The sequence below is a fragment of the Podarcis erhardii genome (genome assembly GCF_964252035.2).
Source record: "Podarcis erhardii genome assembly, chromosome: 3".
Lineage (NCBI taxonomy): Eukaryota > Metazoa > Chordata > Lepidosauria > Squamata > Lacertidae > Podarcis > Podarcis erhardii.
The window spans coordinates 80758673-80772027 of NC_138507.1; the positions used below are offsets into that span (position 1 = coordinate 80758673).

Here is a 13355-nt window from a genome sequence, read left to right on the forward strand (position 1 = left end):
TGGAACTGGAGAGCACTTTACGCAAGCAGTGCAATGCAATGCAGCCGCTATGTGTACGATATATATAGGAACAAGAAACACAGCGCATTTCAAACTGCTCCCCGTGCATTTGTTTCCTGATATTTCCCCGTGCACGCTTTCTTAAGCACCCTCTCCTACGAGAGCACCGCAATGCTAGAACACGTAGGAACACACAGATCCGCCTGTGCGCGTTGCCACCACGGAGGCGCTGGAGAGGGAGAAGGCCTGTGAAGCTCCAGTGTCTCCATGGCAACCGCTAAGGAAACAGCATGGCGGCAGAGGACAAGGAAGCCGCTGCAGCGGGTAAGGGCAAAGCCTCCGGGAGGCTGAGGAAAAGCAGCGGGCTGATTCTCTCAGCCTTTATCCCCTGTGCTATCCCTTAGGCTGCGTCTTGTGGAGTAGTAGTGAAGCCCAGAGAACACAGGTTGGGCGGGCGGGTCGGAGCCCCGCTGGGTCCACGCGCATGCGCGCCTGCCTCCCTCCCACCCTGCAAGATGGCACGTTCATCTCCAACATGGCAGAAGAATTCAGCAGGATGCCTTCCGAGAGCGGCCCCCAAATGTGGGGGTTGCCGAACTGCCTGAATGCGAAACTTGCTCCACATCCTGCGCTGGAAATATTGGCCCGCTGCCTTCGCACTGTCACACGCAATTTCTTCAGCTCTTTAACTGCTTGACGCACATATTTCCCATATTTCACAGAATCATAAGAGTTTGAAGGGACCTCCCCCCCAAGGTCATCTTATCCAACCCACGGCAACCCAGGAATCTTTTCCCCAACACGGGCACAACTGTGAGATTAAGAGTCTCATGCCCTCCCAACTGAGCTATCCCATATAGTTTTATTTTGCTTAACAAAATCATCAGTATTAAAAATATAATGTGCTTTTTATAAGCAGGGCACAATTCAGTTTGCTGGGGAAACCCAGTCACACGGGGTGGGGCATAAATAATAAAGATTATTACTTATGTCAGAGGCGTTGCACATTAATTCACATTTATCTGTACAGCCATACTTCGGGATAAATGTGCTTCAAGTTAAGTATTTTTGGGTTGCGCTCTGTGGCGACTCAGAAGTAACGGAGAGCATTTCGTCGTGCGCGCATGCGCAGACGGTCAAAATGACATCACACCATGCGTGGAAGCGGTGAAACGCTGCCCGCGTTCGCTTCAGGATGCGAACGGGGCTCCGGAACGGATCCCGTTAGCATCCCGAGGTACCACTGTATGCAATAAATAGATGCCCTTTTTGGACAGCCGTGTCACATATTACATTTCTCCAGGGCTGAAAGTAGCTACATGTTTTGCCCAGCATAACAACAGTGTATTCCCATCCGCCCCAGCTGCAACAAAACATGTCTCTCCCATATCAGTCTCTACAGCCACAGGAGGTGCTGTAACTCTCCATTGGTTTGACTTCACCCTCAAAGGTGCACTCTTCCATTTTCTCCTGAGACAGATACCTACCGAAATCTACATTAGCATGTGTGATTTGGTGGGCTATAAATTCTTTTTTGTCGGTTAGTAGGTTTAGTGGGCATATTTGTATAGCAAAAATAAAATACACTGGGTTAGGCTATGCGCGTAGCCAGGCTGAATGTTGCGGAGGGGAGCGCAGGACCTCAGTTAAGTATTTTTACTGATTTACTTGATTGGGGGGGGGGAGCTGCCCCTTGCCCCCCCTTGGCCAAGCCTAACTTGGGTTAGGCTCAAGTTGTAAATCCCATTGATTTATATAAGATTTAAATTTAAGTGTTTAATTGCCACTTATTTAAAAGGTGTATAAACATGCATACATAATCTTCTCTAAATTCCCTATCTAAAATAGGTGCCCTATACAGCTGATTAACAGAGTGTGTGCATGGTAGTGATTCACCTTGTTTGGTGTTATAACTTCTTAGCTGAAAACTTTAAATATTAGGAAGATGGGAAATTTCCACACTTCTCCCCAGCAATTATTTAATATTTCAGAAGACTTCAGGAATGATCTAGTCTTCTGTTGGATATTGCCAATAAAAAAGCTGAACACAAGAAAGATAAAAGCTTTTTTTATAAATTGATTTGATGACTGGTTCTCAGAAATGTGGTAAACAGCATTTCCCTAAAAGCTCACTTTCAGAATTATATGATACACAAGTCTTGGTCCTACTTTTTATTCTGTGAACCGATGCTCCTGTATAAATTAGAAATTTCAGTAGATGTTCTTTGTCTCTCTCTGAGCAATAACAGTCACAGTATTGACTAATAATTAATCTTCAGGGTATTGTCATGCACAGTTTCCAAGAGCTTTCAAGGTTAAAGCATCTCTTGAGTCTTATTACCTTGAAATATTCTTTGTATGTCATTTTGATCAAGGTTTTGATATACAAAACATTTCGTCTGCAATAATCTTCTTGAACTCAGTGAGACTGCTGATAAGTTAGTACTCTTTTAATTGTGGAGATATTCTCATAGACATATGATGAATGGGCTCGACCATGAGCCATTTCATCAGTTGTCATGTTTATTATGCTCTCAGTTGCAATGTTTAAGGCAATGACTATTATTAGCCATATATCATACTTTTATTTTTTTACTTCAGAAAGGTAAAATGGCTTTTGTGACATGTAAAGTAAGGTTTCTCTAACCAGGGTTGCCATATTCTGAAGAGCAAAAAAGAGGACACATTTGCGGACTTCTACTTTTAACAATGGATCGCTATGATGGCTCTCATTTTACATACCCATGAAAAAGAGGACATGTCCTGGAAAAAGAGGACATATGGTGACTTGCCCCTGTTGATAGTGCGCAAGCCGTATGAGTCCACGGTGTAGAATCTTCAATTGGGTCACAAATTTGTCTTGTGAACATTGCCAGGCATGGCTATATCCTTACATCCAATACTGCATTTATTTGCCTTGTTGGTTACTGGCAGAAATACCCAAACGTACATATATTTGCTCCCATGGGTGGTCCATTTCGATCAAATGAAATTGCATTTGCAAGTAAAAGTTTTTTGCAGTTCATACATTATTGTTAGTTTGGACTGAAATCATGTATTCCTAACTATTCTCATGTTAGCTCTGCTGAGTTTAGTAGCAGTTCCTTCACTGTAAGTACTTATGAATGCTTTAGGATCACTGCTTTGCCTCAAGAGCCCAGTGCACCATGGAAACAGGAGTTGCTCCACCTCAAGAGGTTGCTGTGCTGTGAAGACAGGAGTAAACTAATAAATCTGAGCTGTTGGGAATGCTGTTCCACAGAACAGAGGCAACCACACTAAAAGCCCTACTCTGAGTTACTGCATAGCGGTTTCTGAGATGCATGAAACTTGCAGGAGAAACCCTCCCAAGGATTGCAGTGATCTGCTGAGGGTATAAGGCCATCTCTCAACTAACCTGATCCTGAGCTGTATAGGGCCTTATAGGCTAGTGCCAACACCTTGAACTTGGCCCAGTAGCAAATTGGCAGCCAATGCAAATCCTGCAAGCAGAGTGTAGTTTGTGCCCGAATGAACCTACTGTAGCCACTGCTGCAGCCTCTGGACCAACACCAAGAGTTGGCCCACATAGAGTGAATTTACTATGCTATGAGCACCCTGTGGTCCCCGAAAGCATATGCTACAATGCATTTGTTAAATTTGAAAGCTGCCACAAGATTCTTTGTTGGTTTTGCTGCAACAGATGGACATGGCTACCATTCTGGAAGTCCTTATTCTGAAAATTAACATGGAAGAAGAATACAACATGGTCTGTCACATTTCAGAGTTAAGTTAGATCCCCCCCCCATCAGCTGTCTGGTTTCTTCTCTTTACCAGTTGGGGTACTGTCATTATTATCCAAGCTCTGTGCACTCTTGCACTCGTCATGGTGTCCCATTGCGCCAGAAGCGGTTTAGTCATGCTGGCCACATGACCTGGAAAACTAACTGTGGACAAACACTGGGACCCTCAGCCTCAAGGTCCTTTACCTTTTTACCTTATGTAAGGGAATAGCATCAAAACTACTGGGTACTGTTGAGAGCAGTCAGAAAAGCTGATCTGAAAATTCCTGCCTTCCCTACCCTCAAAGAGATGGAACCAATATAACTTACTAAGAGTCACCTAAAATTTCCCAAATGTCTGGGACCATTGCTGATAATTCACATAGGTGGCAACCCCAATAAAATATTAATGCAATTTGCATAGTTTATACCATGACAAATAATCACGTTAAATTAAAACTCATTATAAAGCTACCATTTAATTATCAAGTTTAAAATGCTGTGAATAAAAGGTCTATAGTTCTGGAAGTAAGTACTGTATGAATAATTTCACTGCTTACTATCAAGCTAAAAAAACACACACATCGTAGCCAATAAATAAATAAATAAATTAAGAAAAAATGTGTACAGAATATACAATGTTCTTTATTGCAAGGAAATGAACAAATGAGAAATGTATAAACACTACTATTAAATTCTTAGGCCAATTCTAATACGCTGTGTTACAGTATTAGCCAAATGCAATATTAGCCAAATGCATCTTAATCAGTATTCTAGTGTATTCTCAAAAACACAACTGTTCAACAGGCTTTGACTTCTAGCATATAACCACTTAAAGAAAATGGACAAAACACTCCAAACCTTCCTTGTACAATCAGCAGTAAGGGTGCAATCCTAACCCCACTTACCTGAATTCAAGTCCCACTGAATTCAGCAAGACCTGCTTCTGAGTAGACATCATTAGCATGGTGCTGTAAATTATCCTTCACTGCAACTTGCAATAGAGTAGCTAGTGCTAGCACTACTCAGAACAGAGCCATTAACATTAATAGACATGGGTAACTTAGGTTCATTAATTTCACTGGGTCTCTTCTGAGTAGAACTTAGTTGGGTACAATCCAGTGTAAACCTATCCTGGTTAATTAGTATATTCAGCACCCTCGTCATGAAAATTTATTTATATCAAAATATTCAGTAAGTATGCATGCAGATCTTTTATGGCTTTAGACCTAAGATGCATTTTAATAAATGAATAAATAGCTGGTGTGTAGGTAACTGGATGAGGTCTGTGGTGTGACAGACACCAGTTGCCATGGTTTGATCTGAATCAGCTATGGGGATGTGCTGTTTTCCACTGTGAGGAAGGCTCCCATTACTACCAATGGGAGCTTGCCTTCCACTGCAAATACAGTAGCTGATGGAGCGGGGGACGGACTCTGGTTCTGCTTGGGACTGTGGCGGGGCAAATGTTTAAAACCCCCGAACATCAATGCCCAGATTTTTGATTTTTAAAAAATCATGCTTGCCAGGGTTAGAGATGTGAAAAATGCATTTAGTTTAGCTCTAAGATGACTAGGATGAGGGAGGCAACATCTTTCTGAAATGTCATTACCAATTGGAGTTTTTCAGAAATGACTAAAGGGACAAATTCAAAGAAAGCGGATTGAGGAATTTCAATTACATTTCACCGACTTTCTGTTTTACTTGATATACTGCCTTCACACAAAGGAAATTGTTTTCAGAGCAGCTCACAACACACAAAGTAAACAAACAAAACTTATAAATAATATGTTTTGCTAAATGCCTTATCTGATAAAGAATTACAGAGAACTCAGAAGATTCCTCACTGTTTTATGACACTTTGGTTGGTTATAAGAAAGATCTTGTCACACTGTGGACAAGAGAAATTATATATAACACATTCATTATTGTTTCATTTTGCAGAGTCTGCAATAACTGAAATCCATAAGAAGATCACCGAGGCCTTTGAGGTGTTTGACCATGAGTGTAATAAAACTGTGGATGTCAGGTCTGGAAGATCTTCTTTCAGAACTATTACAATGTAACAGTGTTTTAGAGTGCAAGAAACCAGAGTTGGTGTATATTGGTATACAGTGGAACCTCAGGTTAAGAACTTACTGTATTTTTTGCACCATAACACTCAATTTTTTCCTCCTAGAAAGTAAGGGGAAATGTCTGTGCGTGTTATGGAGGGAATGCCTACGGGTGGCATGCCTATGGATTTTCCTCCTCTAAAAACTACGTGCGTGTTATGGTCGGGTGCGTGTTATAGAGCAAAAAATACAGTAATTCATTCTGGAGGTCCGTTCTTAAGCAGAAACTGCTCTTAACCTGAGGTACCACTTCAGCTAATGGGGCCTCCCGCTGTCTCTGCGCCGCTGCTGCACGATTTCTGTTCTTATCCTGAAGCAAAGTTCTTAATCCGGGGTACTATTTTTGGGTTAGTGGAGTCTGTAACCTGAAGCGTCTGTAACCTGAAGCGCCTGAGGTACCACTGTACATTTGCCCCAGGGCTTGTGAATTAGCCTCACTCCTTTTGAGGCAGCAGCAGCTGCCATTGACACTGCCTTGCCAGCACTCGGGGAAGCTCCTGAACTATACAGTGGCTTTTAGGGGGAAGTTACAGATAGGTAGCCGTGTTGGTCTGCCATGGTCAAAACAAAATAAAAAAATTCCTTCCAGTAGCACCTTAAAGACCAACTGAGTTAGTTCTAGGTATGAGCTTTCGTGTGCATGCACACTTCTTCAGATACACGGGGGAAATGAGTGGAAATGAGGGGGAAATGAGTGGATGGAGGTGGGGACTAGGCAGCTGGTAGTTTCCCTTTGCCTTATCTGAAGGACTCTTGGAATACTTCTGGCACCAGCACAAACTTAAAGACATTTGTAAGGTGTTTCGGAGGCAAGGATGACCGAACTGTATAGGATGCCTTTTTAGCTATTTCAGTTTCTAGAAAGGTTAGCCACAGCAAAAGCTACAGCATTAGAGTCTTGTGGTACGAAAATAATATTTATTATGGCATTATAATAAATAGTTCATAAATTGCCAAAAGACTCTTAGACTGTTTTTTAGCAGTTGTCTTCTACAACAGCACCTTAATTGGGTTATAGCATCATCCTGTAGAATTGTATTATTTTTTCTATACAGACATGCAAAGAAAAAAAAGATTACTATATCTTCTTTAATTTTCTTTGAAGGATACGCATGCCCAAAATCTTGCAACACTTTCTCAATAAGCACAGTTCCTTGATTTCATCTTTAATTTTTTTTATTAAAGAGAGCTGCTGGTACATGTTTAATTAGCCACTAGGCTTGTATCTCTGGTCTCAAGAGCACCGACTAAATCTGAAGTAATTTTAGGTATCTAGTCACTGTAGGATGGGAGGTATTTGTTTGTTACTATGTTATGTATTTTTGTGTTTTTATATTGTAAACCACCCAGGGATCATTGGATGAAGGGTGGTATAGAAATTTAATAAACAAACAATAAATAGACAAACAGACAGACAAACAAACAAACAAATAAAATATGTTCATGCAAGGGAAGTTTCCTGTTCTCTTCTTCCCCCTGCAGCTGTCTGTGCCCCCTAAAAATCCTCTCTGGAGGATCAGGAGTCAGAACCTGCCATGAACTGGTTGGACACAGAAGAATGGTGGGAGGAGCCAGCTGGGAAACCACCAAGGGAAGAAGGCTCAGAGCCCAGGGAGTGGTGGTGGGACAACAATGAGTGATTAGAGGGAAAAGAGAAGGTGTCAGAAGCTGAAGAGGTAACAGGTCTTAGTGAGCTGGGAGAAACTGTGGCAGAGAGAAGTCCAGAAACAGAAGCAGAAGCTAAAGCAGGTGAGTGGGAGGAGGGAGGTCAAGAAACAGAGATGAGTCAGGCTGGTGATGAGTCACTGGTGTCTCTTCTGTTGAGACAAGCTCCCCTCCCCACTGACTCCTAGAGCCAGAAAAGGCATGAAGCAGGAGGAGCAGATGCAGACATGGAGGTGCAGTCTCTGATTGCTTGGAAAAAGCCTGGAGAAAAGAGGACATAGATGGCTGAGGGGAGGCAGGGACCTTTAGTCTAGAGATCTGATTTCTTTTTCTTTTTTAAATGGTATTTATTGAAATTTCAAAAAAAGTTACAAAAGTAAGAAAAAGATAAAGAAATACAAAATACAGAAAAAAAATAAACACAATTAAAAGTAAATCCATCATTCCATAACTCATCTTTCATTTACTTGTTTCGCTGACCTCCTCACACCTCCCTTTTTTGTATTCCAGTTCAATTGGTTAATTCAGCAAATCCTTTCCCTCTTTATTTTTATCTTAATCCCTTATCTTAATATATTATAACTTTACTTTCTCGCCTGTTAACAATCCATTTTCACCTACTCCTTTCTAGCGTTACTGCTAAGAACCACTTAACTTCATTCCGACATCATTCTAACATTCATTGATTTTACAATATTTCTGTAAGTAGTCTTTAAATTTCTTCCAATCTTCTTCCACCGACTCTTCTCCCTGGTCTCGGATTCTGCCAGTCATTTCCGCCAATTCCATATATTCCATCACCTTCATCTGCCATTCTTCCAGGGTGGGTAAATCTTGTGTCTTCCAATACTAGAGATCTGATTTCATGGGGTAAGACCTACCGACCTGCTGCACTCATTAGGCCTGACACAAATCCAAGTCTGTAAAGATCATGTTTTTGCTAATAAAGCGTTAACTCCAATGTCAAATGGTGTGATTTACTGGCCAGCTTCTAAGCAATGTTTAGGTAGGGTATGTTTAGGTAGGGTATGGGGAGCTGCTGTGTAAAAGAGGAATTGCCCACAACTGTAGCTGCTAGAGATTTGTATTGCACTGTAGATTTATTAACAAATATATTCTTTCTTTCAGGGAGATTGGTACAATCATTAGGTCATTAGGATGCTGCCCAAGTGAAGGGGATCTACATGATATGATTGCAGAGGTACTTTATGTGTTTGTTAAGTTCTATCATTTTATACAGGAAATCTGATCTCTCTTCCTAAATTAACAAAAGTCAGAAATACCATATGGAGGAACTGCCTTTATACCCATACCTAATGTGCATCATTTGTGCACAGTTCCATGAGTGTGAGAGCAAAAAGACTGAAGCAGGGAACCTTATCTGTGGTGGAAACCCTTGCGAGAATTAAAATTCTGCAGGGACAGGACTTAGCTGTGCACCCTCACTCTCCTTGCACCTTTGTTTATAGAATCATAGAATCATAGAGTTGGAAGAGACCACAAGGGCCATCGAGTCCAACCCCCTGCCAAGCAGGAAACACCATCAGAGCACTCCTGACATATGGTTGTCAAGCCTCTGCTTAAAGACCTCCAAAGAAGGAGACTCCACCACACTCCTTGGCAGCAAATTCCATTGTCGAACAGCTCTTACTGTCAGGAAGTTCTTCCTAATGTTTAGGTGGAATCTTTTTTCTTGTATTTTGGAACCATTGCTCCGTGTCCGCTTCTCTGGAGCAGCAGAAAACCACCTTTCTCCCTCCTGACAAGACCAAATGCCCAGGTATAAATGTTTATACCTGACAAGACCAAATGCCCAGATAGGGCTAATGACTTTAACCTCAGGACTGTCTAATCAAATTGCCCCTGTGTAGTAAATACTAGTTTTCAGGAAATACTCAACTGTGAAATTGATGAAGTAAAATAATGGTTCGGTAATGCTACAGGCTACTGTATAAAAAATGAATGCAGTCAATAGGTCTTAGAAGTATAACTTTACTTTTGTGGATAAAGCACTTCTGTAACAATTCCTTAACTAGTGGTCTATTCTACACATTGTCACTAGACTGCCTCTGTTCTTTTCTGATCTTGACTATGAATGGTATCCTGTTCTTCATGGATGGTTTCCTTCTTCCAAGAGAAATAACTGCTTCAGTGTAAACAATTTCATATAATAACATTTTATTCTTTCAAAAATTCTGCTTTGAAGGAGCAGTGTTTTGCACAAATGTACTGTTACCACTAGAGGACAATGTTGAGTTACTGAAAATACCCACTGTTGCTTGTCTCATGTAGTCTTGGGAGTATTATGATAATCAACAAATTGGATGTCAACAAACAATATGTTTAAAACAACAAACTTTAACCTATATAATTGTTAGAATCATCTTAGTATCCTTGTTAGAATCTTAATTTTCATCATCATCATCATCATCATCATCACTTTTAATTTGTATACCGTATTTCTATTTTACAATACCCAAAGTGGTTTACAAGCTTAAGAAACAAAGAATGTACACCTTATAATAATCTAATCCAATAAAAAATGTGATAATAAAACATAACTTTAAAATAAGCAACTTATATCAAATAAAGTAATATTCAACAATCCATTAGAATAGTATAGAATAATATTAAATATCAGCATATAAAAATTAAACATAAATCCGCTCTTAACAATTATAATAAAAAGATTCTAAACTATAATCAATAAAACAATGGTAAGTCACAGTGCATAAAATAATACAATACAAATTGAGAAACAGAGACTGGAGTGTGGGGCAAGGCAGGTGGAAGAAGGCAAGGCAGTAATAAGAACGCATCCTATTAATGTTCAGTGATTCTCCCAGCATGTTTTCAAACTGAGATAGGATTGTCTGCCAATACAAAGTGTATTTAGCGTATTTTATTTAGTGTATTTTATTGAGTCATTATATTTTGCTATATAAAATTTCTATTTAAGAGTCTGCTCTGGTATAATGTGGAGACCAATCTCCCATGACTTACCTAAGATAGAAAAGCAAAGTGGCACCAGATAGCTTTCTGCACTGTAACATATCACTGGTGTCAGCTGACCCAGGTATTAGGTAAATGAAATCTATCTATAACTGGCTTCTCGTAGTATAATTTGTGCTAACGTGTAGGCTGCCTGCTAATGGTTGCAAATCTAGCGGGAGTTGAAATACTGTATCGAGGAACTACAAGCACTATTCCTAAGTTATTTGGGGACCAGGTTGTAATTCAATTGCAGAGTGCATGCTTTGCATACAAAAGATTCAGAGTTCAAGACCTGCCAGGTATAGCTAAGAAAGACCTCATTCTGAAACTCTGGGGAGTTGCTTCCAATCAGCGTAGATAAACCAACGGTCTGACTCTGTATAAATCAGCTTCCTTCGTTCCTATGCTGACATCAGAGAAACCCCAAACTCCTTTTTTTAATATTGGTGCAAGGTAGTTTAAAGGGGACGTGTTCGTGGTACATTCTGCAGGCATTCTGCTCCTCCTGTTTTAAGCATCCACTGATTCAGACTTTCACCATGCACTCCCACCCTGATTATGCCCATGCAGATGCATACTCTGTGGTCCCATGTCTGAGCACTCTGCTTTGTGTGAAGGCCATCTGTATGTGGCCAGTGTCACTGATCAGCAAGGAAGGAGAGGAATGGGGACTGGTCTGATGTATCCTCTCTGCTCTCCACATCTGACTGCCCTTTGTTACAGATGTCCTATTCTCAGCATCAGTCCATGGATTCAATGCATCCGTGTGAAGGATAATATATTTACCTTTCTTTTATTATTATGTTTGCAAATATCTACTAGCTTAAACTTGAGAAAACTCATTTTCTTTCTGTTTGTCTGTATTTCATCTTGCTTTTGTATTCTTATTTTTAGGTAGAGGAAGAAGAACCAACTGGGTTTATTCGTTTGGAAAAATTTCTTCCCATGATGACTAGAGTATTGACGGAAAGAAGGTGATTTAAAAAAGGACCTGTTTATATAACTTGAGTCATGCATATATTTATATAGGGTGGGCTATTGGGTTGTTGTTTATATTTTTATTATGTATTTTGTGGTTTTATATCTTGATTTTCTCTGTGAACCACCCTGAGGCCCCCGGGTGTAGGGCGGTATATAAATTCAAATAATAATAATAATAATAATAATCACTCACACACATCTAATTTTATTCAAGGTTCTTTTATAAGCTGTACAGACAAAATCAGTTTTAAAGTATAAGCTTCACTGTGAAAAAAATATAATAGATTTGTTTTTAAAACTGGGCATGTCGATTCTACTATTCTTCCACTGTATTGACTTCATTGTGTATGTCTTTCTAGAGACTTTCTCTTAAATAAAATGGTAACAAATTCCATGGGAAGATATGCTGAGAACAAAAATTGGCATGGATAATGACTTTACCTAATTAGCAGTACAAAGTAAGCATCATCATAAGTAATTCATAGACCTCTGCTTAGAGGTCTTTCTCAGAGCCCAGATTGCAACAACAAATGATATTCTTCTTAAAAGAGAAGAGCAAGGCAATGGGGCTGCAGCAGCAAAGAGACTGGGGCACAACTGAGATACATAACACCACTAAGTATTTTTTTAATTGAATCATTTCAGGTACCGCCCAATTCCAGAAGATATTCTTTTGCGTGCATTTGAGGTCTGTATCAATTAAATTCCACTTATGGAGGAAAATACTACTTAAACCAAGAGAAGGAAGAGTAACACTTTATATTCTATTCTTTTTAGGTTTTAGACCAGAATAAATGTGGTCATCTTACTAAAGATGAGCTGGTCAAGTACATGACTGAAGAAGGTATATTTACAAGATGCTTTTGCTGTTCTTAAGTGCAGACTCCACAGCTATATGTGGTCAGCTCCCACCTCTGCCTCTGATAGTGCAGGAACCCGGAAAAGGGCCTCTGAGAAGAGCCCAGGTTTGGAGGGGACCCCAATTTTGGGGGTTCGTAGTTAATTTTCCTTTCTGAGAATGATCTTAATAATCAGGCAGGCTCATGTGGGGGAAGGTGGCCCTAAAGACACTTGAATTGCTAGCCATTAAAAGTGAAAACCAGCACTTTGAATTGTGCTAAGAAGTTACCAAGTTCATCTGTTATATGATTATGTGTGTATGCAATGAAAGAAAAAGTACCCAGGTCTGTGCTTCATTCTTGGTGTGATTGAAAAAACTTATGGTAAATAGCAAGAATGCTTGAGAAGGCTGAGCAGTAATAAATAAATAAAAACGATAGCCATTTGCAAATATTCCTGTTTTTGCTGCAGGTGAGCCTTTCACTCAAGAAGAAATGGAGGAAATGTTGTCTGCTGCTGTGGATCCAGAAACAAATAATGTTCGCTACAAAGACTACATCTCAATGATGGTTGTGGATGAAAACTAAGCACTTCTTGTGTAACTCATATAGGTCTGAAGCTTTTGCTTGGTGCTTGTTGATTAACATCATTGGAGTTGTTCTGTATTTGCCATGAGGTTGCAGCAGAGGCTTATGTTGAAATAATTCACCTATGAAAATATTATCCTTTTATATACTTAGTAAAATACAGAAGTTGTAAAAAGATAGTTTTCAAATGTTGATCGGTTTGGATAAGAAAATAAGAAAACTTCAGATTATGCAGAGGAAGCACGAACCACTGGGTCCAGCAGAATTTATTCCCAGGTAACTGAGTATTGGATCCCAGCCAAAAACTACAGTATGAAGTATTATCATTCTTATTTATTGAATTTATATACCGCCGTATACCTGGAGGTGTCAGGGCAGTTCACAGAAAACACGTACTAGGGAGGAAAAACTCA

General features: G+C 40.0%; 1 protein-coding gene across 1 annotated transcript; it reads left to right on the forward strand.

Annotated features, from left to right (window-relative positions):
* The first annotated feature begins 210 nt into the window (after positions 1 to 210).
* DRC8 (dynein regulatory complex subunit 8) lies at positions 211 to 13117 on the forward strand. Its single transcript, XM_081856290.1, has 7 exons — positions 211 to 324; positions 5706 to 5790; positions 8669 to 8741; positions 11429 to 11508; positions 12161 to 12203; positions 12293 to 12359; positions 12827 to 13117. The coding sequence occupies exons 1-7, from the start codon at positions 291 to 293 to the stop codon at positions 12940 to 12942; spliced, it is 498 nt and encodes a 165-aa protein (XP_081712416.1). The 5' UTR covers positions 211 to 290; the 3' UTR covers positions 12943 to 13117.
* Positions 13118 to 13355: the final 238 nt, after the last annotated feature.

Excerpts from the sequence above, each read along its gene's own strand:
- DRC8 (XM_081856290.1), top strand. The coding sequence starts at position 291 with ATGGCGGCAGAGGACAAGGAAGCCGCTGCAGCGG. Across the intron at positions 5,791-8,668 it reads AATAAAACTGTGGATGTCAG|GGAGATTGGTACAATCATTA; the intron begins GTCTGGAAGATC and ends TCTTTCTTTCAG. Across the intron at positions 8,742-11,428 it reads TACATGATATGATTGCAGAG|GTAGAGGAAGAAGAACCAAC; the intron begins GTACTTTATGTG and ends TCTTATTTTTAG.